At 40.4% G+C, this 24,151-nt stretch overlaps 2 protein-coding genes across 3 annotated transcripts; one reads left to right on the plus strand and one right to left on the minus strand.

The window, feature by feature from the left end:
• Positions 1 to 1,947: 1,947 nt before the first annotated feature.
• Positions 1,948 to 2,561, minus strand: LOC137287695 (dynein light chain Tctex-type 5-B-like; the record flags this gene model as incomplete). The annotated part of the gene is made up of 1 exon (XM_067820085.1): positions 1,948 to 2,561. A coding segment is annotated over one exon (546 nt), but the record flags the coding sequence as incomplete, so codon positions are not given.
• A 10,708-nt stretch (positions 2,562 to 13,269) lies between these two features.
• Positions 13,270 to 22,292, plus strand: LOC137286948 (probable inactive peptidyl-prolyl cis-trans isomerase-like 6). Of its 2 annotated transcripts, none has more exons than XM_067818992.1 (8): positions 13,270 to 13,372; positions 16,256 to 16,351; positions 17,563 to 17,751; positions 18,324 to 18,386; positions 18,841 to 18,991; positions 20,086 to 20,142; positions 21,210 to 21,345; positions 21,718 to 22,292. In XM_067818992.1, exons 1-8 carry the CDS (start codon positions 13,289 to 13,291, stop codon positions 21,833 to 21,835), a joined length of 894 nt encoding a protein of 297 aa, XP_067675093.1. In that variant the 5' UTR covers positions 13,270 to 13,288; the 3' UTR covers positions 21,836 to 22,292. The 2 variants fall into 2 exon arrangements, with proteins under 2 accessions (XP_067675093.1, XP_067675094.1); XM_067818993.1 differs by having other exon boundaries at positions 13,289 to 13,372; positions 21,722 to 21,788.
• Positions 22,293 to 24,151: the final 1,859 nt, after the last annotated feature.

The raw sequence follows: 24,151 nt of genomic DNA on the forward strand, positions 1-24,151 counted from the left end.
CATGTGGACATTTGAAATTACTTATGTTTATGACGGGTGCTACCAGCAGAGCAGGATATGAACACCTGGTGTCATCAGTAGGATGAAGACTTTTTATGGATAGACAATTTCTTTCTTGCAATGGATGCCACGTTTCGATGTAGATTCTGACACCTTTATCAAGCAACAGGTGTTAGAATCTACACCGAAACGTCTCATCCATTGAAGAAAGAAGTTGTCTATCCATTAAAAGTCTTCCTCCTCATCATACCAACTTCTAAAATGCCACTTAAAAATGGAACCTGGTGTCATCGCTATTTCATAGGGATGTCGCCATTCACCGATGCATCGTCAGAAAGCTTTAGACGATACGATGGGTTTTCTATCGATTCGTTTTTAACACATGTTGATTACTATTTTGAGTCTTAACACGTTTGCATCTGTCTGTTGTATTTTTTACACAAATCAGCAAACATGACCCCCTGAGAGTGAGTGACGGGTACTTGGCAGGTGGGTAGTTGTCCTTTATCTAATTAAGCTCTACCTGTAACAGAAATGTCTCGGGTTGTTTGTAAGGAGGTTTTCAGTGCACTTTGGTTTCAACATCACACATCTTCCGATAAAGGTAATTGCTGCTTGTCATGCACAAAATGTGGAAAACGTGGAAAATGTGGAAAATGCCGTATTGCTACATATCGTAACGTGTCCTCGGTATCGAGATAGGCATCGTATGGTGAGTCACCTGTATGGTGACACTCACACTTTGATGGTCAATACGTACGCTGTCATCGCCAATGATACCTATATTTTATTACCCACAGGCCGCCGTCACAGAACTATATTATTGTTGACTGGCGTTAAACAAACAAACAAACAAACAAACATACGCGTTTCCATCTCTTCCGGATTAAAATAACAATAATTGACGCTTCTTATATTAAAAGTTAAACTTCAGAAAAGAACCATCTGCCAAGTTCCATCTTTCAAGTTCCATCTTTTCAAACGACAAACTGTTTTGAAAACATCATTACTTGATCTATTGGTCATTTAACAACTGGATTTTCATCAATCATTTAATTGTGTGATTTGTCTGGTTTCACATGGTTTCACATGTCAGGAGCACAGGTGTGAGACGACAGGTGGAAATAGTTTCACCTACTTTTAAGGCAAAATGTGTGAATGTCGGGTTATACAACACCAGCACAGATTTTTAGTGGTGTATTCTGATGACTTCACAGCTCACTGGAAACATTTAGTGAATGGTTTAGATTGGAGTCAACTGTCACTTGAAAATTTATGAGGCTGAAGCAGTTGGTGAAACGTTTGACTTCCCAACAAAAACCATCTGTATCAAATTTAGGGCAAACTATGGATATTTTGCCAAGTATCCATCCGACAACAACGGTGGTCATTTCTTGTTTGTTGTTATGCATAATGAATATTCAAATTACAGGAATGGCGAAATCGGAACACAGGACTATGACGAAGAATGTTCACCATAATTATCAGGTATTTCGGATCAGTCAAACCTCTTCCACTGACGTGCCCACGAGTGAGTGAGTGAGTTGAGTTTTAAGCCACCTATGGCAGGATTATAGGAATACAGGCAGGTCACCAGAAATGGGTACATAGTACCCATGTGGGGATTTGAACCTTGACCTACGTGACAAGCGAACGCTTTAACCTCTAGGGTACCCCACCGCCCCTGTACCCACATGATATCGAAATCGAGAGTTAGGAATAAGTGGAACTCACTGATCTAGTCAGTACTTATGTCCTTGTATAGACAGCGACAATGCACATTCTACAAAACTGTACCACTTTAAGAAGAGGTACCGTATTTACCACAATTCATGACAAAGATTGTGAGTTTTACTTTATTCACATTTCCCTCTTCGCATAAGTAAATCTTGGTGTTGCCGAAACCAAGTCCAAGCGATGACGGCTTAGGGATGATGGAATCATGAAGATAGCATTGAAACAAAATCATATAATCACAAAGTCTATAAATATTGCAATAAAAATGGGATCACTCATCACTCAAAGTATATCCCGTAGCAAGACGCAACAACGAACAGAGAAGTATTTTTGTAGGAGACACACGCATAACTGTCCAAACTAGGGTCCCAAATGCACCTGCTGGCGACTTGAACCGCCTGACTATCATTCTGACCTATGTGCACTTGGGCAACCAACTTATACCTCTGCCACTGGAACTCCTTAGTTTTGGCAATAATGGTACATACAAGCTCTTTGGCCAGTTCCGAACATTTCTCGCCATTGTATTTTGTGTCCTTCAGTCTACTGTCCAGTATTTCGGACATAAGGTTCTCCATCTTTGTCACGGAAAACCGCTCGTCCGCTGAAGGTTGCATCCTGTAGGTGTTCTCCACGTGGATGCTGACCCGCTTTGGACGGTTCTCCGAGGTATCGGACCTGTTCTCCTGAGTGGGTCTCCTGCTTCCTGTCTGAGCCACTGCTCCGTTGTTCACTGTGGTGAATTTCTTCAACGTCCCTCTCCGTCGGGATGACCTATTGGCCAATGCTAATCTGTCCGCCATTTTCGATCTTGGAAGGGTTATTTAGTTAGTTTCAAGGTCTAGAAACGAACGGATGCACTGTCAGTCTCGCCTTCGTTGACAGTCACCTCAATAACAATCGTTACTCGTGTCTGTTTACCTGTTTCCCACTGGACATGGCTCTTCGCCTCTAGACTGTATTCAATGCGTCTTAATCATTATCATCCCGTGGTCAGAGAACTAACTGACATTGACGTTTGCGTGTTGGCCGTTGTGTCGTGCTAGCTAGAACTGCCCAGCACAAATGAGCATAAACACTATAGCGTGCACGTATTGACGGGTTATTTGAGGCCCTCTGGTAGGTTGGCCAGAAACCTAGGGGTATACGCTAAGTCTTTCCTGTTATCCTTCGATAGCTTCAGATTACCCTGAAAGACAAAGAGATTGAATTGTATTTCAAATGTAAAATCTGTTGAACTTTGTTATAAACGCAAACAGTTGTCACTGGTTACCGAAACGATTTTGTTTTGTGTAAGTAGATGCACAAGGGTACGGAGAGAGTATTGGAATGGGTTTATGAGTATGAGCATGGGTTATGAGCATGGGTTTAAGAGTAGCTGGGTGGATGTTTTTTCAGTGAGTGAGAGTGTGGGTGAGTGAAAGTATTCCGCAGCTGCACACATTGGTTGTATATAGCTGCTAAAGCTTGGACCACTACATCAGTGCTTAAAAACAGGGCCAGTGAAAAGATCGTTTTCAGACAAGATCACATACAATCAGCCAGCCCATATTTAATCTCGGAATAGTCCCACGACAAACAGTTGTACTGCAGATGTATTCTAATACAGAATCCCCACAGAAACGTGTTTTGTCTACGTCCAAGTAGTAAATTCACAATCATCTACAGCATTTCGTCATGATGTTTCTTCTACACTTCAGCGTCACCACAAACAAGTCTTGTATTGTCTAAAATAACCTCACTTGCAAACATAATTCTACCCATTTAGAACGAAGAAACTGTCCCAAATTAAAACAACAAGATCAAACGGTAATAAGAAAACGCAAGAATGTTAAAAACGTACCTGTGAAGGTAAGCATGAGGTTTATCAAGATGAACACGCAATCACACAGCCTATCTCCCAACTCCTAACATGTCGTCTGCTCCACGACAAAGCGCGCGCTCCTGTCAGCAGACGACAAATGTCGATGAAGGCGATTGACGTGCGTGCACTCCCTGCTGTTGGCGATTTACATCTGCTCTCAAAAGCGGCTCAACAACGCCGTGTGTCTCCGGGATACAGAGAACTAAAAGGTTCACCTGGCGGGAACGTTAAGCCTTGGTGGCGAAAGTATACGATCCCCTGAAAGCTCTGCCCAACGCTTAGATACCCTCTCAAACGTTTCCAGCCAGGAAGGCAGTTTGGAGTGGGTTCCGCCTAACTGAGATAGTGTATAAATAGATCGCATGATCAGCATTCATATCGATATCTGTTGCCTATTTCTCAATTTTCATATATTGATCTGATCGACTGGGATGGATATGAATCGCTGGTGTTAACTTACAGTCTCCACGGTAATTGCGAACTGGAGATCGATTTCTGATTAATTGTTTGAGGTATGTTTGGCTTCTTCTTGTGTGCATAACTGTGACGGGTTATTGAGTATAACAGCCTGGGAGAGCCTTTGGCTGATTTTATGTATTTGCAATGAGGATGCTGCGACGTAAAATCGAATCTATTACACAACATCTATCCATGACTGCTCGCACTGTTAGTATGAAACAGCCAGGTTTATGCGACTTGACCCCGACTCAAATCATCCTCAAGCAAGCAATCGATAATGTAGTTTGTTTTGGATTATAATTATTTTCATGCACATTCAGACCTGGGAGTAAGATATTAATGCTTTCTGCATGGCTTCTTAAATTTTCCGAAATCAGCAAGGGGTTGGTGTAGATAGTCAAATGTATGCATCTTGTAAAGTCAGTGACAACAATCATCGTTACCACACGGGTTGACAGTGTGATCATTAAATGGACGCGTGGAGATGACAGGAATACCACAACAAACATTATTGAAATTTAAACAACTTTATAGTTGTGTCATGAACACCTTGACTGTAGACGTATACACAGATTCCTGGGCTTGAAGTAAATGGACATGTGATCAGCTGTTGAAATAGTAAGAAAAGACACGGCAATTCTAAGACCATATTTGATAACAGGAAGTCATCAGAGCACACACGTCACACTCAGCAATGTCCCATTAAAATGGTGGCGGTTTGTAAATAATCAAGTCTGGGCCAGACAATCCAGTGATCAGTAGCGTGAGCCTCAATTTACGCATGTGCCAACGAAGTCAGCGAATCTGACCACTCGATCCTGCTAACCGCCATTTACAACAAACATGGGTTGCTAAAGATCAATTGTAACCCGGATCTTCACGGGTATGGAGGAAAAAAAAGTTGCTGATAGTGGCACAGAGGAGAAAGTTGTAAGCAGTTAATGGATTTCTTGCCGAAGAATCAGAAAATGGACATAAAGACGCGGCTGATGATAGAGTGTGATGGAAATGATGGCGTAAACGATGACGCTGACGGTGCGATTATTGATGAACACACAGGAAGGCAAAAAATGTATAGATGTGCATTACACGTGTAGAACAAGTGTACACCATGTAAACCAAGCCTAAGCCAAGTGTAAACTCAGTGTAAACCATGTGTGAACTGAGTGCAAGTCGAGTGTAAACAAAATGTCAGCCAATTGTAACCCATTTTTCAACCAAGAGTGAAATAAGTATAAACCAAGTGTAAACAAACTGCCACCTGTAATGCTCACAATCTGAGCAACATCAACCAGCTTTCATTTCGTCGATATTGTGCAGGTCCCCGAAAAGCTGCATGAACTGTAAAATAGTCAAGCAATAAAAACATATATGTGTCGTAACAGAGTAAAATACAACCTGTTATACAACCTGTTACTGGGCAGTTGTAGCGCTGAAATAAACCTGCTATAGAACCAGTTTAGAAGAGACGGTATCCACGAAGTGCGGGCATAAACAGTTCTATCACTCAGCCAAAGACATCTTCGTGGTCGCATTTCATTTTCTGTTGTGTGTAGTTCAACGACTCTCAGCTGTGTTCCAGCCATATGATGGTTCTCTGTAAATAATCTAGTGTGGACCAGATAATCCACTGATCAACATCATGAACTTTCGTCTACCCAATATTGGGATAGAATCTGTGAATCTGACCACCCGTTCCTGTTAAGTCGCCTGTTAAAACAAGCATGTGTTGCGAGAGACCTATTCTAACCCAGATCTTCATAGGTTAGAAGGTATTTGAAAGACCTATAACAATCCATAATCATGCGATAACGTGTGAAAGGTACTGCATGGTGCGGTCTGTTTGTGGATATGTTTGTCTGTCACCTGCGACAGTGCGAAAATTGGTTCCACTTAATCCGATTAACCTCAAATTTCATCAGTGATAATTTGGCTCAAAATGCATCGCCACACCACGTTTTCTCCAAAATCCTTTCTATACACTAATGGCTCAGAATCGCACAGAGGTGGTTTTTAATTTATGCTATGTGTTTAATGGTCTTCCTTTACTTTTTTAAACGTTAATGGTAAAGTAACGGCCGTTTGACTGTATACGGCTAATCGGCGTTCAGCAGAATCTATTTCGATAAACGCGATATTGATTTTTATTGTTAAGGCAGGTCTCAGCGGGGGGTGGGACAATTTACGGCAATCATATGTAAACTGAGTCAAAATGTACTCTTTACCTGAGTCTGTATAATGTGCCTCGAGAGGCAATTATGTTATAGAACTCTCCAGAAACTGGTGATACAATCAGAGAGCAGTAAAGAAAGTGGGGCGTAGTGAATGGTTTCATGACTGGGGTTTTGCAATGTTTGCCTCATATACAAGCAGTAGTTAGGAATTAAGTAACCTATGATATTGCTTTTGGTAAAATATGGTAATTTTATACACCGATCAGGTTAACGAGATTTGTTGAATTGTTCAGAACACCAAAATATCACAATATCGGTTGGTAGTTTTATGAGTTGGAAAGCTGGGATATCTTCTTAATTTCATTGCTTTGTTTGTTGTTTAATGTGATGATGCAGTCAGCAATATTCCGACTATATTTCAATCTGGACCGGACCAGCAAGTGATTAACAGTATGATCTTCCGATCTACGCACGTGTAACAGATAGGATGATATGTATCGTACGGGATATATGGGTTTATAAGGGAATATAGACATGTATTTTTTTTAAATCTAAATCACAGTGATGTCAATGTAAATGAAATATCTAAAACCTTTAAACGGCCAGGAGATAGTCTGTCAGTTGAAACCTCCGACAAACGGCGTTGTTCCAACTCAAAATCAGTCGAATACAAAATTCATAAAGAAATAATGTGCATGACGGTTATGGCGTTAGGACAGGTTAAGTATCTATATGTGTGTATTGCATGACCACGAAACCATTATCCCAGTTAATTTATGTTGATGCGGTCTGACAATATTCGAGTGTGGACCAGACGATCCGGTGAATATTCTTTTTCTTTATATCATCATAGGAGACATGGTTGAGAAATGTCGAACATCAAGGCCAACCACACTTGTGTTATAAGACTGAACAAACAGAATCGAGTGGGTAAGAACTTGGTACGTGTGTGCGAGCATATCCAAACAGAGTAGATATGCATGGAGTATAGTAGAATAAAGTTCACTGGACGGGGTGTGAAAAGCAAACCAACCAAACACAAGTAAATTTATGGTTTGAAAATATTTTTTAAAACTGTATCAATATTTGGTTGAGAGTTACGAGGACATTCACATTGTCAAAACACATCCATACTCAATTCAAGCAAAACATCACACGGGGTTTACAACGCATTGTAAAAAGATCAGCCCGCACGAAGCTTCATGCAGAGAGGGCAGAGAAAGCCAACAGTAACTGTCCACTCAAACAATAGAATGACGTCACAGACTTGTTCTAATTTCAACAACAGAATGGTGTCCCTACTTGTTCTGGACAAACTGTGTTATGTCTGTTTCAATCGAAATAAGCTACTGTCCGTGTTCCTGTGGTGTATATTGCATGTTTATTTCATTACCAGACAATATATCACCTCAGACTTCATACTGTCAACGCACTTCAAACGTTGTCTATATCGTGCTTATTTCTTATCAGGACTTCAGGGGTGAGTCCAGCGGATGAACAATCTCTGTCACGCCCCCCACGCAGTTCATTGTGTGAATAGAACGGGTCAGTTGAACTGAACAATATATATGTGATTGATGTTCGTTATCTTTACGAGTTTCAAACATTCAAGGGTAAACGAGGAAGGACGGTTAATGCACTTAGCGTCAAATAAAGAACAACTCTATTAGAACTCAGTGGGAATCAATACAACGCCTGCTGTGTTTAATCCCGAGGCTTCCTCTGTTATAACAAATTAACACCAGTTGGAAAACCATTGCTAGCGCCCTCTCTGACCTGGTGACAATGTTATTGAGTTGATGCAAATTTCTTACCCAAGGAATATATATATAGTTCAAGAAAAAACTAGTGGAAGAGAGCACTTTCGGGTCTTTTTATCATTGTTTTTATCCTTCAGTAGATTTTGTACAAAACTGGGCTCAGGAACCCAATTCGTGGGCACTTTTGGGTTATATGTAGTTCTTGCTTAAGCATGGGAGTTCCAAGTTGTGTACATGTCCTCGATTCAGATCTCTGTGTACAACGCGCAGGTCCTGGGATTAAATCTCTGTGTATAACATGGAGGTCCTAGGGTTGGGGCTCTGTCTTCAACATGGAGATCTTGGGGTTAGAGCTGTGTGTACAACGCGCAGGTCCTGGATTTAGATCTCTGCGTACAACATGGAGGTCCTGGGGTTAAGGGTTAGATCTTAACGTGCAACGTGGGGGTCCTGGGGTTAGATCTCTGTGTTCAACATGGAGAGACTGGGGTTACGTCTCTGTGTATAACATGGAGGTCCTGCAGTTAGATCTCTGTGTACAACATGGAGGTCCTTAAGTTAGAGCTTTGTGTACAACATGAAGGCCATTTGGTTTTGGATGCCCTTGGATTAGATCTTTGAGTACTACGTGGAGGTCCTAGGGTTAGATCTCTGTGCACAACGGTGGGATCCTAGGGCCAGATCTCCGTGTACAACTTGGAGGCGCTTAAGTCAGAGCTCTGTGTACAACGTGGAGGTCCTGGGATTAAATCTCTGTGTTTAACATGGAGGTCCTAGGGCTGGGTCTCAACATGTTCAACATGTAGAACATGGAGGTCCTGCATTTAGAGCTCCGTGTACAACATGGAATCCCTAGGGTTAGATCTCTATGTACAACGTGGAGGTCGTTAAGTTAGATCTCTGTGTACAGTATGGAGGTCCTGGGATTAAATCTCTGTGTACATCTTGGAGATCCTAGGGTTAGGTCTTTGTGTACAACGTGGAGGTTCAGGGGTTAAAGCTCTGTGTACAGCATGGGTCTGAGGGTCAGAACTCTCTGTACAACGTTTACGTCCTGGTGTGAGATCCCTGTGTAGAACATGGGGGTCCTGCAGTTAGAGCTCCGTGTACAACATGAAAGTCCTAGGGTTAGATCTTAGTGTACAACATGGAGGTCCTGGGGTTAGACATCTGTGTAGAACATGGAGGTCCTGAGGTTAGATGTGTGTGTACAACATGGGGGTCTTAGGGCCAGATCTCTGTTTACAACTTGGAGGCACTTAAGTTAGATCTCTGTGTACGACATGGAGGCCCTTAAGTCAGAGCTCTGTGTACAACCTGAGGGTCCTAGGGCCAGATCTCTATTTACAACTTGGAGGCACTTAAGTTAGATCTCTGTGTACGACATGGAGGCCCTTAAGTCAGAGCTCTGTGTACAACCTGAGGGTCCTAGGGCCAGATCTCTGTTTACAACTTGGAGGCACTTAAGTTAGATCTCTGTGTACGACATGGAGGCCCTTAAGTCAGAGCTCTGTGTACAACCTGAGGGTCCTAGGGCCAGATCTCTATTTACAACTTGGAGGCACTTAAGTTAGATCTCTGTGTACGACATGGAGGCCCTTAAGTCAGAGCTCTGTGTACAACCTGGGGGTCCTAGGGCCAGATCTCTGTTTACAACTTGGAGGCACTTAAGTTAGATCTCTGTGTACGACATGGAGGCCCTTAAGTCAGAGCTCTGTGTACAACCTGAGGGTCCTAGGGCCAGATCTCTGTTTACAACTTGGAGGCACTTAAGTTAGATCTCTGTGTACGACATGGAGGCCCTTAAGTCAGAGCTCTGTGTACAACCTGAGGGTCCTAGGGCCAGATCTCTATTTACAACTTGGAGGCACTTAAGTTAGATCTCTGTGTACGACATGGAGGCCCTTAAGTCAGAGCTCTGTGTACAACCTGAGGGTCCTAGGGCCAGATCTCTATTTACAACTTGGAGGCACTTAAGTTAGATCTCTGTGTACGACATGGAGGCCCTTAAGTCAGAGCTCTGTGTACAACCTGGGGGTCCTAGGGCCAGATCTCTGTTTACAACTTGGAGGCACTTAAGTTAGATCTCTGTGTACGACATGGAGGCCCTTAAGTCAGAGCTCTGTGTACAACCTGAGGGTCCTAGGGCCAGATCTCTATTTACAACTTGGAGGCACTTAAGTTAGATCTCTGTGTACGACATGGAGGCCCTTAAGTCAGAGCTCTGTGTACAACCTGGGGGTCTTAGGGCCAGATTTCTGTTTACAACTTGGAGGCACTTAAGTCAGAGCTCTGAGTACAACGTAGAGCTCCTGGTGTTAGAGCTCTGTGAACATCGTGGAGGACCTGGGGTTAGATGGTCTGGGGGTGTCAACGTCTGTGGGGTCTTGCATTCAGGTTTCTGTGATGTAGGAATCTTGTGTCGTGGTCTTCTGAAGGAAAGAAATTATGAGTGTCATTTACTCTAGGTCTTTAGAGATTTTATGAGAGACCTGGATCGAGGAGTTTCAGGGCATTGCAAACTTGGGTTCAAGAGAAGTTTTGTTTCTGGGTGTCCGATTTGGCTCATGTGTTATTTGTTTCCATAAAAGTTAGAAATTACTCCTATGTAATTGGATACGTGAGCACAGAACGGGATATGCACCCTTTACTCGGGCTGAAGATTGCCGCTTATTATGACAATATCAGTACTAGCGCTAAGTCAGCGTCATACAGTAACATTACCGTACGAATGTCTTATCGCTACGACATCTTCGAAAAACTAGGCCCTGTGCCGTACAATAACATTATCTAGCGACTATCTTGGCACTAAGAGAGCTTCGAATATCAAGGTCCATGGTAGAAAGCTACTTTTTTGTCTTTTGGGATGACTGGAATATACCGGAAAATAGTGATGTACAATGTAATGGATCAGCTGGTGGCTAGATGGACTGGGTGGGTGTTGAGATAAATTCGGTAATTGGGTCGATGATGGTGAAGGTATTGGCGGATAGATAAATGGGTGAAAGGCTGAATGGTGAATAGCTTTATTTCGATAGATGGTTTGATGGATAATATGAATGAATAAGTGAATGAATGGGTGGATGAATAGATAGGTCCCTTGCGGAATATAGAATATAGACTTTGCGGATACATGAGTGAGTGAATGAGTGAGTGAGCATGCGAGTGGGTAAATGGATAGATGAATGGATTAATGACTAGACGGGTAAAGGTTTGATGGCTAGATAGGTGAGTGAGTGGGTGTATGGATGAACAGATTGAATTCAGCTGGGTTTGGTGACTGAATGAATGACTGAAAGCATTGGGCATAGAGTGAGTGAGTGAGTGAGTGAGTTTGGTTTTACGCCGCACTCAGCAGTGGACCGGTTATATGGCGGTGGTCTCTATATAATCGAGTCTGGACCAGACAATCCAGTGGTCAACAGCATGAGCATCGATCTGCACAACTCGGAACTAATGACCTGTGTCAACCAAGTCAGAGAGTCTGGCCACCTGATCCCGTTGGTCACCTCTTACGACAAGCATAGTCGCCTTTTATGGCAAGCATGGGTTGCTGAAGGCCTATTCTACCCCGGACCCTCAAGGGTCGATTGGTCAATAGAGCAACTGATGTATTGATAAATTAGTAAAAAGGTGGATTGATGAACGAATGGATAGGTATTAAAGTGAGTGAATGGATATATCGATATGTCGGTGGGTGGTTTCACGAACAGAAGAATGATTGAATGGACTGGTGGAAGGTTGTAAAGATGATGTCAGTGGAAGAATAGATAGATGATTTGGAGGTGAGGGAGGGGGGAGTGGTGATGATGATGGTGATCTTAATGCATAAGTGTATGTATGGCCGTCATATAGCTGGAATATTGCTGAGTGCGGCGTAAAACTCACCTAGCCCGCTAGTAGTATAAACTCGCTCGTTTGCATGTACAAAGTAAGAAAGTAAAAAGTAAATCCCCAACCCCAAACCCCAAACCCCTCTCCTACTTGTCATGTACAAAATCTATAACAAAATGAGTGACACCCTATCCATCCACCCACCTCCGATAAAAGCATTATCATCACCTCCCACCCTTTCATTATGGTAACCTGATCAATATTGCAGCTAGATCACGATCTTTATTGCTAAAACCACTGATTTTATACTGTATTATCACTGTGTTTATGCTGCCAGTGAATATGTACGCCTCTCAGTTTTAGAGCCCTAATGTAATTCTTTTGTTTTGATTTGTAGCGATTTTACGATGCCATATTGATTTGTAATGTTTCAATTCTTAGTTGGTTATTGGTTTACACCGAATTCCTTTACCTACACATTTCGGACTAACTTTTTGTTTCAACTTTTGAACATCGGGGAATGCTGGTTATGACGTGAGTAAATGTTTACCAACATGATTCACGTATAGATCCGCTGCTGATCCCTGTTTAACCCGAGTGGTGGCCACACAACAGACGGGTAATACCATCTCATATAGCTGATAAGGGGGGCTTTGATGTATCACCTGTACAGAAGCGCACCTGACAAATGTCTTACGTTCCAAAATAAATTGCTGGATAGTACGAGTATGCTTTAAATGTTGGCTGTTGAGTGAGTGAGTGATCGGTTGATTGGTTGATTGGTTGATTGATCGATCGATTGGTTGGTTGGTTGGTTGGGTGGGTGGGTGGGTGGGTGAGTGAGTGAGTGAGTGAGTGAGGCCAACTTATCGTGTGCCCCTTTAATGGAAGAAAAGCCGCCCGATGAGATGAAGCCCACAACAAAGCGCATGTGACAAATTAAAGAACCAAAAACGTTACGATCAATGGCTGGCTTTCGAGCTCTACAAATGGTTTCTGGAAACGATCTGGCTAGGATGAACGGGTGATAACGTCTACTAACGTACAGACGGCCAATTCATAATCCTTACTGTCTGTTTACTTTTTTCCCCACAAGATATATGGATGTTTAGTTTTGTTTGTGTTTGAAAGGCTCCGGAGTCGCCTAATGTTTAAAATTATTCGCTCGTCAGGGTTCGATTCCACACATGGGTACAATCTGTGAAGTCCATTCCTGGTGTCAACTGCAGTGATATTGCTGGAATATTTCTAAAAGCGGTGTAAAACTAAATTCATTAACTCTCATTAAGTCATCCATTCCCTGTGCTTGAAAGTCGGGAAACTACCGACTGAAAAAGTGAAAAAGTATAGATATGATATTTTATGTGCGCTTGTTCACACGACCTAACAGGAAGTTGTGAAGGTGCTTACACGAGGAATTCAGAGTTGTCCGCCCATTGTTTCTAAGGACAACAACAATCATGGCGTCCGGCGAAGCAATGAGGATCGAAGTGTTTGGTCTCCTGAATGATATCAATTTTGTTAGAGCAAAATGTTGTGCAGAGGTTTGTAAATGTGTATCATTTAAATATAAAATCTTGATCACTACTTTGAATATAGTTTTAGAATAAATATATGCGAATCAACAAGGACTTAATTAGAATCATAACAGAAACGTTCCGTCCAACGCTTCTTACACTGTGACAGTTTATAAATATTCTGAAGTGGCAATCAAGCAACCGATGTCTAATCATTTCATTTGTTTTCACTTGAACTTGATATATTTCAGCTGCTGTGCATTTAGAAAACTATAAATTACGTTCATGTCTGCATTTGTAGAAAGAGCTCCCCCATAATATCACCAGCTAGCTTCCCAAAACGAGCCGAATTCGACGTTCTGGTTATTTCGACGATTGCATTGCTAGCGCTATATCGAGGAAGTACGTGCGCGATCGGAGTGCACAAACAGTTTCATCGTGAGACGTTTTACTGGTAACTGAAATCATGAAATTAAGTTATGTAAAGAGCAAATAAACAACAATATTTTTTAATTATTTACCCTCGATCATTAATACCACTTCAGATGCAAAATCAATTGTCTGTATAACAAAATAACAAAAAATAGCGAGCAAAATTCAACAAGATCAGTCATCTGCTAGTGACAGGTTATGTATGAAACAGGAAGCCACGTGATCAAAACACTCTCTCGCAGTGCGGAGGGAAAAGTATGGCTCACTGTCGAAAACACATGCAAAAATACCCACAGTTTCGCCAATACAATGTTTTAAACGCTATTTTTGTTGGAAACACATGATACTTTTTTGTGAATATACCTTTCTCACCCAAGATTAGCAAAATCAAAACTTAAAATGATATTAAAGATAAAAATTATGTTTTTGTCTTATACCGTTGAAAACCCCTGACACTTGTCTTTGAAGGGCATTTAGAAGTGAAATACAGTCAGGCCGCGTTAGTCCGGACCCCGACAATCCGATTCCCGCGATATCCGAACAATAGCTAGCTGTAACCAATCTTGTTTACTATGTAAACTCATTACCTGTTGATTCAGTAATCCGGCGCTTCACTCTCCGTATCCGAACGTTTTGGAGTTAATGCTTACTCCTTCATTAGGTTATGAAGATTTTTATGGATATCAACTTCTTTATATGAGAACACAACTCTGAAACGTTGTGTTCTCATATAAAGAAGTTGATATCCATAAAAATCTTCATCCCTAACACTGGGATATGATACCCATACTTCAGCTTTGAAACAAAGTGGGTATTTCCAGTTTTAAGTGGGTGTCTATAGTTTTAGATACCCACCATCTTTTCAAAATCTGGATATTCATTTCAAATAAGTATAACTGGTGCAACACTGTTTTGCTCAGTGAATGAAATCATACTGGTCACCCAACAATGCCACATTATAGCTAATACAGCTTTATCCACATGTGCTATGAGAAATATTGTGTGCCCTATTCTACGTCTGTATTGGTGCTAAATAAGATACCAAGATGGCTAGATGATATAACAACCATGTCTTTACTCTATCAGTTAGTTTGTTATCAAAACCTTGCTCCCATCGTGTTGTTTGGCTTCCAAGCTTCGAATAGCTAATGTTACAAGTTCATTTAAAATATCAATGGCAACTGATATACACTAGTCTACTTGCCTATTATTGCACATACCAATCCTTTAGTGAAGTTATTTTCTGTTTGTAAGGCATGAAAACTTAGATATTTTCCTTAAAGAATGTGGAAGCTTTCGATCACACTTGCTCACAGTTATCCATTTGTTTACAGAAAGAAAACAGCTGTTTAATTGTTTGCCCGTCAAAGATGGGCCAAGGAATGAAGGGTCAATAGACATCAATTTCTGCTGCACATTGTAAATGCATTTAGAATTATTCAAGATTTTTTTAATCATGAGTATTTAGAGAGGCAAAAACTTTAAGTTTGATTAGCTTGAACTGAAGAAAAGATAGAGACCAGAGTGGGCGAGGAGGGGCTGTTATGCTAGCACTAAGGTGACTGGTTTCATCCGAGTTGGACTCATCAGACGGAGTAGCTAGCAGTGACTGGGGGTATATATATACTGTGGAGGGGTTGGCCAAACAAGAGAGACAAACCCGTTGCTCACCAATTCAATCTCCGAAATCACCACAAGAGTGAATTACGATAGACCATCAAAATAAAGGAATCACCATGTCACCACTAAACTCCGACACTCCACAGAACTTAAGTGGATTTTTGAGCTCCATATGTTCAGTGCACAAGGTCTCAACGATAAAATTGTTGGTTGAAATTCACCCCTTTTTTCATACCTAGCTTGAACTGATACGATATGCATCATGATTTTGATGTATTGGGTAAATACGCATGTTATTGTGACATAAGATAAACATAGATGTTAAGTGTTTTTCTATACACTGGCATCATTTTCTTGCATATTTCAACTTTTCTATAGTGTATTTTACGCAAATACCTGGCTTATCTGGAGCTCTGAGTTCCTTCCGTTCCCCATATTCTTTCTTCCACATATTAACAGAGGTAACTCTAAGTAATTAAACCCTACATATTGTACATAATTTAAGGAATCTTTAGTTATTTTTGTGGGTCCTGTGGTAATTGTTGTGCTAGGTTTTGTTAGTAATTCTGTTATGTATCAATTTATGAATATTATTTGTGATGGGGGAAAAGGAACTCTTACCCTCCGTTTGTACAATATTTTAACACTGGTGCATGTTTTGGAAGGATTGGAAACCTTGAGTTTAACTGGCTAAATGGTGTCATAATTATTTAAAACAGCAAGAAAGTGATATCAGTACACATGCTCTACACTGGTCACCTACCAACCATATTTGATTAGGTCCTCAACCCCCAAACCCATCAAAATAATCCTAATATTAATGTATGTATGATTTATTTCCATTTTGTTACTTTCCAGGATTTGTACGAGAAGGATTCACAGCTGTTTGAGGCACCAGTTATTTATGGCATGGTGGAATTTGACTGGGATATTTTCATTAGCGAAAAGAAAAAGGTAAAGTGTGAATATAGTTTTGATGAATATTTTTTAAAGTGAAAGCAATTTCATGAGGAAAAATTATGCTGATTTATATGTTTCTTTTATTGAAGAAAAAATGATAACATCAGAATGTGGTTCAATGCTACACTCAGGTTGTGATATTAAATGTAGCTTTCTAAACTATGAGTAAAGTTGTGAACATAGGATATTAAAATGTTAAAAGTTGCTAAATTGGTGAGATTATCAGCATGTATGGACTCATGCTTTTGGGTTTTAAGTACATGAACGGCTTGTACGATTTGCACCTGAGTCTTTCCCCCTTCACCAACACATAAATGTCCAGGGTAGAACTGGACCCTTTCACAAAGCACTAAGGTGATCATAAACCACTAAGGTAAATGTTAAAGAATGGAAGTTAAAGTTAACCCTATATAAAGGTTGCTTCATGAAAGGAGCCATCTTCAGCAGCCTATGTTTGTCGTAAGAGGTGACTGGCAGGATTGGCTTAGTTGCTGAATGTCATTGTTTCCAGGTTCAGCTGATCGATGCTCATGATTTCAGTTACTGATCCAGATCTGATTTTTACAGACCGCAGCCATAGAGCTGGAATATTGATGGGAGTGGAGTTAAACAACAAACAAACCCATTATCAATCTGACTGCTGCCATGATGTTACTGTTATGTTGCTGTCATCATGGTTAAGTCTTATGGGGGCGGAGGGGTAGTCTAATGATTAAAGCGTCAACTTGTCATGCTGAAGACACGGGTTCGATTCCCCACGTGGGTACAATGCATGAGGCCCATTTCTGGTGTCCCCACAGACTAATGCTTAGTCTCTGAATGTATACTAAGGGGAAAATATAAGGGATCACATGAAAGGGCAAGTGTTGGTTTATTTTTTCATTGGTTTCTTTACAAGGTTTGTATCGCATAGCTTGTCAAAAAAATGGAGAAAAAATAAGGCAACACAGAATCAGAATATACAATTTTTACAGTGAAAAACAACCCCATTTTAACTGATAAGGAGCCCCAGGTAGACGAGAGATTCAGAACATTAGGAAATCTAGACTTGCTTCATTTAAGGCATTAGCACTGGAGAGAAGGCTTGGCATAAGTCTTGGCATGGTCTCTGTTGGCATTAAGCTAAATAATGTGGTTCAGACTGCCATACTCAATCACTCGCTAGTGCATCTTGTTCACTGAAGAAATCTAACCATTTGTTCCAGGAGTTGAGGGGTGAGGCGTGGGTATTTGAAGACAAAGCAATAGCATTTGTGAATGGTCAACTGATTGGTGGACCAGACGACTTCATCTTGTGGGCCGAGGACAACTACAGCTTTGAGGAATTCCGTCCACTTCCGCTGTATCAGACACTCACTGAGGAGGGTTACAAAAATCACCTCAATTCAACTAATGTAAATACTAGCAACATGATACTGTTTTGTTGGTTTATGTTTTTCTCAATATTGCACACATTTTCTGCCTCCTGTTAAGTTTTGTTTCATTTAGATAAAGATTTAGAGTAATATCTTCAATTTTTCAGCCATATCATAATTCTTATATCAAGCGTTAAATATATGATGGACTAGTCATTGATTACAGGTGGGGATTACTTTGAAAAAATAATGCTCCAACCCCAAATTGCCTAGTTTTTTTTATTTATTGTCATATTATCGAATCACTTTCCTCGCATCTTTGTACTTTTCTCTACTACCCTCCCTGTTAATGCAAACCACATAATTTTTGTTTTCATGATCTCCCAAAATATATGTCTTTTTCATGTTAATTGGTGATCCTCACTCACTCAAAGAAATCTGACTATTTTGGATGAACTATATCAATTATTTTCCTGCATTGAGATGCTCTTATGATGATCGTCTTAAAGGTTGGTGTTCAGGATAAGGTTACTACTAACACATCTTCACAAATTTGTGTCACACTTCGTGTTGTTTTTTGTTTTATTTTATTTTATTTTTTTTCCTTTCAGCATGACTTTGTTTATATGGATATAAAGATAGGCCAGGAGCCAGCTGGAAGATTAGTTATAGAAGTAAGTAAAAAATGCCTTTGTGTATAGTCGGGGCAGTGGGGTGGCCGAGTGGTTAAAGCATGGACTAGTCACACCAACGACTTGGGTTTGAATCTCCATATTCGTACAATATGTGAAGCCCAATTCTGGTGTCCCCAAGGCCAGCCTTGATGTTTTTCTAATATTGCTAAAAGCGTCTTAAAACCAAACTCACATTATGTACTTTCAATTATTTTCCCTAATGTGTTAATAAAGACCATGAACACTTGACCGAGAGCGTCTTAAGAGTAAGTTATTTATATGGTTTGCAGGGGCCAGAATTTGCATATACTTATGAAAAACTTGTCTTTCTTGTGAGGTATTTATAAAAATGTTAATGGATTTATTATTGGTTTTGCTGTTTTATAGGATGTTCAGTTGCCGATGCTAGCAGTGATGGCCTTACTTGCACTAATCGCAATTGTTCCTGTTGTAGCTGTTCACAGAGGATGTTCCAAGAACGTGTGCCAACTTCAAGGCCTTGTGCACTGGGGAGAAGGGCGAGTCACCTGAGACTCGTTACAAGCTCTCTTACAAAAATTCACTATTTCACAGAATCGTTCCCAATGGTTGGATTCAAGGAGGAGGTAACTCATGTCTGACTACATTTTCCACCGTGAACAGATGTACACTTAATGTTATTTCTAAATAATTGAAAAAATGTATTATTTGCACAATTTGATGAAATCTTTTGTACGTGATGGTCAGGTCCTAATTTAATTACAACAGATGTACAATAAAATATTACTTCTCATTACTTCAACACAGTCAGTGACTGTCTCCAAAAAAAGGGCACATTGTGTTTTTTCTACTATGCCAGACATATTTTTTACAGGTTAAATTGGAACTTGATTATCAGTAGAACGATTTTCCTCCCACTCCTGTGTAAACTGCTTCAGACAATGAAGTAAATAAAGGGAGATAACTCCAGCAAGTATAAATGCATTCTCCTGCAGAACGATCTCTTAAACCTGGTCTCATAGCAACCATATTCTAAGAGACAACAGCCAGTCATGACTACAGTGTTATTCCTAGTTAATATTTGTAACTCAGTTTTAGACTAGGTAGAAAAAACATGTTATACTTTGCAAAAGGTCATCATCTTTTTACACTGATGGGGTGTTATTTTCTGCTTGTTGATCCTCAAATATGATCTGCCTAATAGGTTTTGGGCAGTGGAGTAACTAGAAAGCATTCAACTGGAACAGGTTCTGTATTGCATGGGAGTAGTCGTAACATGAAGAGCTGTTTATTTGATAGCTCTACTTATCTAAGTGCTGTAAAGTGAGTGAGTGAGTTTAGTTTTATGCCGCACTCAACAATATTCCAGCTATATGGTGGTGGTCTGTAAATAGTCGAGTCTGGACCAGTGACTAACAACATGAGCATCGATCTGCATAATTGGGAACCGATGACGTGTGTCAACCAAGTCAGCGAGTCTGAGCACTCGATCCCGTTAGTGGCCTCTTACAACAAGCATAGTCGCCTTTTATGGCGAGCATGGGTTGCGGAAGACCTATTCTACCCCGGAACCTTTCACGGGTCAAGTGCTGTAAGGTATTTGACAGACCAAGACCTATAATAAAATCAATTGCCAAAATTCAGTACATGGTTTGTTTTATGCCATGTAATAATGTGCTGATATGTATTCACATACTTGTGTTTCTCTATTTTCCTTCAGATATTTATCATGGTCGAGGCAATGGAGGAGAGTCTATCTACGGGCCAGTCTTTGAAGGTAAAATTCTGAAGTATAATTGCACTCTGGCATCTGTTTTGTATAACTTCCCACAGAGGTTAGTTCTGTAATATCTTCCTACGAACGTCTGTACAATAGGACCCTTTCATGGTGCGAGTGTTCTGGATTCGTGATTGACTTCAATCAGATTTAGTTTTGCAATAAGCGATGTTGTTTCAAAAGTGATCATTTGCAAAGCTTCAGTAATTTCCATATCCTATAGAACCTAGAACTTAGAACCTCTTCTCCAGCACAATTTGCAACTTGTTTCATCTAGACAGAACCCAGTCATGTGAACATGGATAATGGTCTCTCCAACACCCCTTATGACAAAGGACAAGCTAGCCATTAAATGTCTTACATCAGTCACATCAACAAAAACATCTTGTCAGTTGATTCCTGCACTTTATATTGCACTAGTTTCTGCTTGTCAGTTAAACATGAAATACCAAATCTGTCCTTCACACGTTGATCTAACTCCATAGCGGCCGAAGTCATTGTTACACATGATAAGATTGGAAAGAAAGAAGGGAGATAATTCATGTTGCAATTTTGAGGCAGTAGGGGTTTTTACAAGAACCAAGCAAAATGGTTGTGTATTCTCATGAACTGCCATAAACGACAAACCACTCAGACAAGCATGTTTGTTTGCAACCTCTGTCTAGATGATTTAGTGTTTTCTGCATGATGGGCGAACACTGTAACCATTTGGCTTCCCCGAGTGTGGTCTTCTCCTTAAACATTAGTAATTAGTGGAGAGTGACATGATTTGCCCTGTTCGTTCATGGTTACAGACTGCTAAGTTCAGTATGATGATCAGATGAGGATTAAAATGGAGATTACAAGCAATGATAGTGAAATGCCTCAAAATATTTATAATTAATCATTGCTACCTTGATATTAACTTTAGGAATCAATATTGTTCATTCATCAAAGGTTGCTTTGAATTTGTCACTATGGCAATTGTCTAACCAAGTCCAGGTTTCTGGACCTTGTATTTCATGTTGCATGCAGACTTTGTTAATGTTTTAATGCAGCATAACTTTGTTGGCGATAAATTTGCACAGATGAAAACTTCTCGGTCCCTCACAACAAGCGAGGTATAGTCAGCATGGCAAACAATGATCGACACACGAATGGTTCCCAGTTCTTCATCACACTCCAGCCAGCTAAATGGATGGATACCAAATATGTTGCATTTGGGTGAGTGAGAGCATGTCAATACTAGTATACTCCCCAGGGAGTTGGGAATACACCAACTGAGAGCACACTGACCCACTGACATGGGCAATAATAGTACTTGCTCTGAGTATACATGATGATCAAGTTTATAACTGTTTTCTAGTCATCAGCAGCTTATTCAGCAACACCACCAGCAAGATAAAAGCTTTTAGCAATATTCCAGCAACATTACAGTGAGGGACATCAGAAATGGGTTTCACACTCTGTATCCATGTGGGGAATGGAAGCCGGGTCTTCAAAATTAATTAATGTGAAATCTTTTTCTCGTACTGGTCATTGTTAGGTTTGAGGGCACCAGTATGTACTAATGATTTTGGTGTCTGCATGTTGCAGCCAGGTGATAGAAGGTACAGAGACATTGCGCAAGATGGAGGAACAGGAGACCATGAACCAGCGACCCAACCAGGAGATTAGAGTCACTGACTGCGGAGTCTGCCTTTATGAGTTTTGAGATCACTTGAAAGATTTTCCTGACAAAAATTACAATTGATAAGACAAATTCAAATCATTATTTTTTACATTTATATTTTAAGCCATGATGTAATGAGATGTAAATATATGTCTATTTATGAGTACTCCTTCACAGAGACGAAAAGAGCAGTCCCAACATGGTTGTTTGCTAAAAATAGCTTCTGACACAATTTACAGCTATAAATATGGAATTGGTTCCAAAAACACGTCCACGAGAAAGGTTAAGATACTATTATGATACATGTGCAAGCAATTGATTTCAATAAAGGTCATTTTTGTACAGGCTTCAGGAAAGGGAGGTGACTTTCAATTCACCAGAACTGTAAACAGGTGATTGTATATTGTATCGTTCAGTTTTTATTGGATCTCTTTGCATTGTCATGTACTTTTAAATGTTGTATATATTTCATACTGGATTAAAACTGAATCTACTTGAATATGCTTTTTTGTATTCTTTTCATAACTGAGTGAGTGTGTTTAGTTTTATACAGCTTTTAGCAACAGTCCAGCAATATCACGGTGGGGACACTAGAAATGGACATCAAACATAGTACCCATGTGGGGAATTGAACCCGAGTGTTTGGTGTGACGAGTGGGCACTTTAACCACAAGGCTACCCCACTACCCTTTCATAATTGAAGGGAAACAGGCTCAGAATTATTGTATTTGTAGAAGTCTGTTCCAATGAAAATTTTGAATTATGTAATGGCCATTACATCAGCTGCCCATGAAAGAGGATATACATTTTAATGTACCCACCCTTATGTTCAAGGCTGTGAATGGAATGGTGCCAGTCTATGAAACCTTGTTTAGACCAATGAACTTTTATGATCACTACTATCAGGGGATCAAAGTCTTGGGTTTCAAACATCCAAAATCACACTAAAACAGAAGATAAAAAGTATGGGAACACACCTGTGGAATAACCCTTAGATCACTTCAATCCATTTCCCTGGAGTAAAGGATGGTTCTCAAGAACTCTTTTATGTATATTCTTTGAAACACAATAAGTTGCAGGTCCATTCTTAAATTAGAAATATCTGGTCACTTTTCCTAAAGTAGACTTAATAGTGATGTTAGAAACCTGGAACTTGTTTGCACTCCTGAAATAATTCGATTTTGTTTCAACCTCACTTTGACAAAAACACTATATATCAAAATAAGTTGCTTTATATAATCCTGGAAATAATTCGAAACCAAAACCATTTAGTATCTAAATTAGTATTAAGTGGTTTTACAAAAATTCTTCCCCAATCTCATCCAGGGAGAAAGCATTCAGTTTGGCAAGAACCTGTATCCAACCGTATAAAATAAAAGATAACCCTTTTATCAGCGATGGTGTCCTTGTGAAAGATGGATTCACTTAGTTATGAAATGTTTAAGGTCGTATGTTTTCTAAAAAAAAATTGTCAAAGGCAATGCCTGATTTCACCTGATTTTATTAATGCTTTAAATAGAAAGTCGATGATCGATGCTCATGTTCTTGGTCACTGGATTGTCTGATCCAGACTCGATTATATACAGACCGCCGCCGTATGGCTGGAATATTGCTGAGTGCGGCGTAAAACTCAAATCACTCACTCACTGATACACTTGTGATATTCATCAGTTGCCTCATTCAAGATTACATCAAAGTGTATAAATGTGCCCTGGAAGAAACTTAAACCATACCAAGACCACCCTGGATGACAATGGTTGTGATGATCGATGATCTGGAGATTTACCGTGCATTTTCGGATGTAATGCGTATTTCGCGCACAGACATTCCTGAAAACAGAAATATAGAATTGGTAGGAAATAAATCACAAAACGTCGTCTTCACCATTCATGTCATCAGTATGTGGAAGTAACTCCTTGGCCTCTTCTCTTCCCTCTCCATCAGTTCACCGACTTACTGTTGGTCGACTTGTGAAGGTCCGGGTTAGACTTGATCTTCAGTAGCCCAAGTGTTCGTCCTACATTCTCGTCTATCGTAGCAGTAGCTAGGTAAATAGATACCTCTACTTACAAGTAACCAGTTCGTAAAGCCCCCTGCCGCACTCATCCATTCTGTGGTTGGACATTTCCGTTGAAAAGTTTACTCTACAACGAAACAAATGTATGTAATTTGCTAAGGTCTTTTGTTTTCATGTCGGCTCGTGCACCAGTGTGTGTGTGCGTGCGTGCGTGCGTGCGTGCGTGCGTGCGTGCGTGCGTGTGTTTGAAGGTGCATGCGTTTGTTTTTGTGTACATGCTTTTGATTTGCGCGTGTTTGTGTTTGTGTGTGTGTGTGTGTGTGTGTGTGAGAGAGAGAGAG

This window comes from Haliotis asinina, chromosome 6 (assembly GCF_037392515.1).
Source record: "Haliotis asinina isolate JCU_RB_2024 chromosome 6, JCU_Hal_asi_v2, whole genome shotgun sequence".
In the NCBI taxonomy this organism is placed as follows: Eukaryota; Metazoa; Mollusca; class Gastropoda; order Lepetellida; family Haliotidae; genus Haliotis; species Haliotis asinina.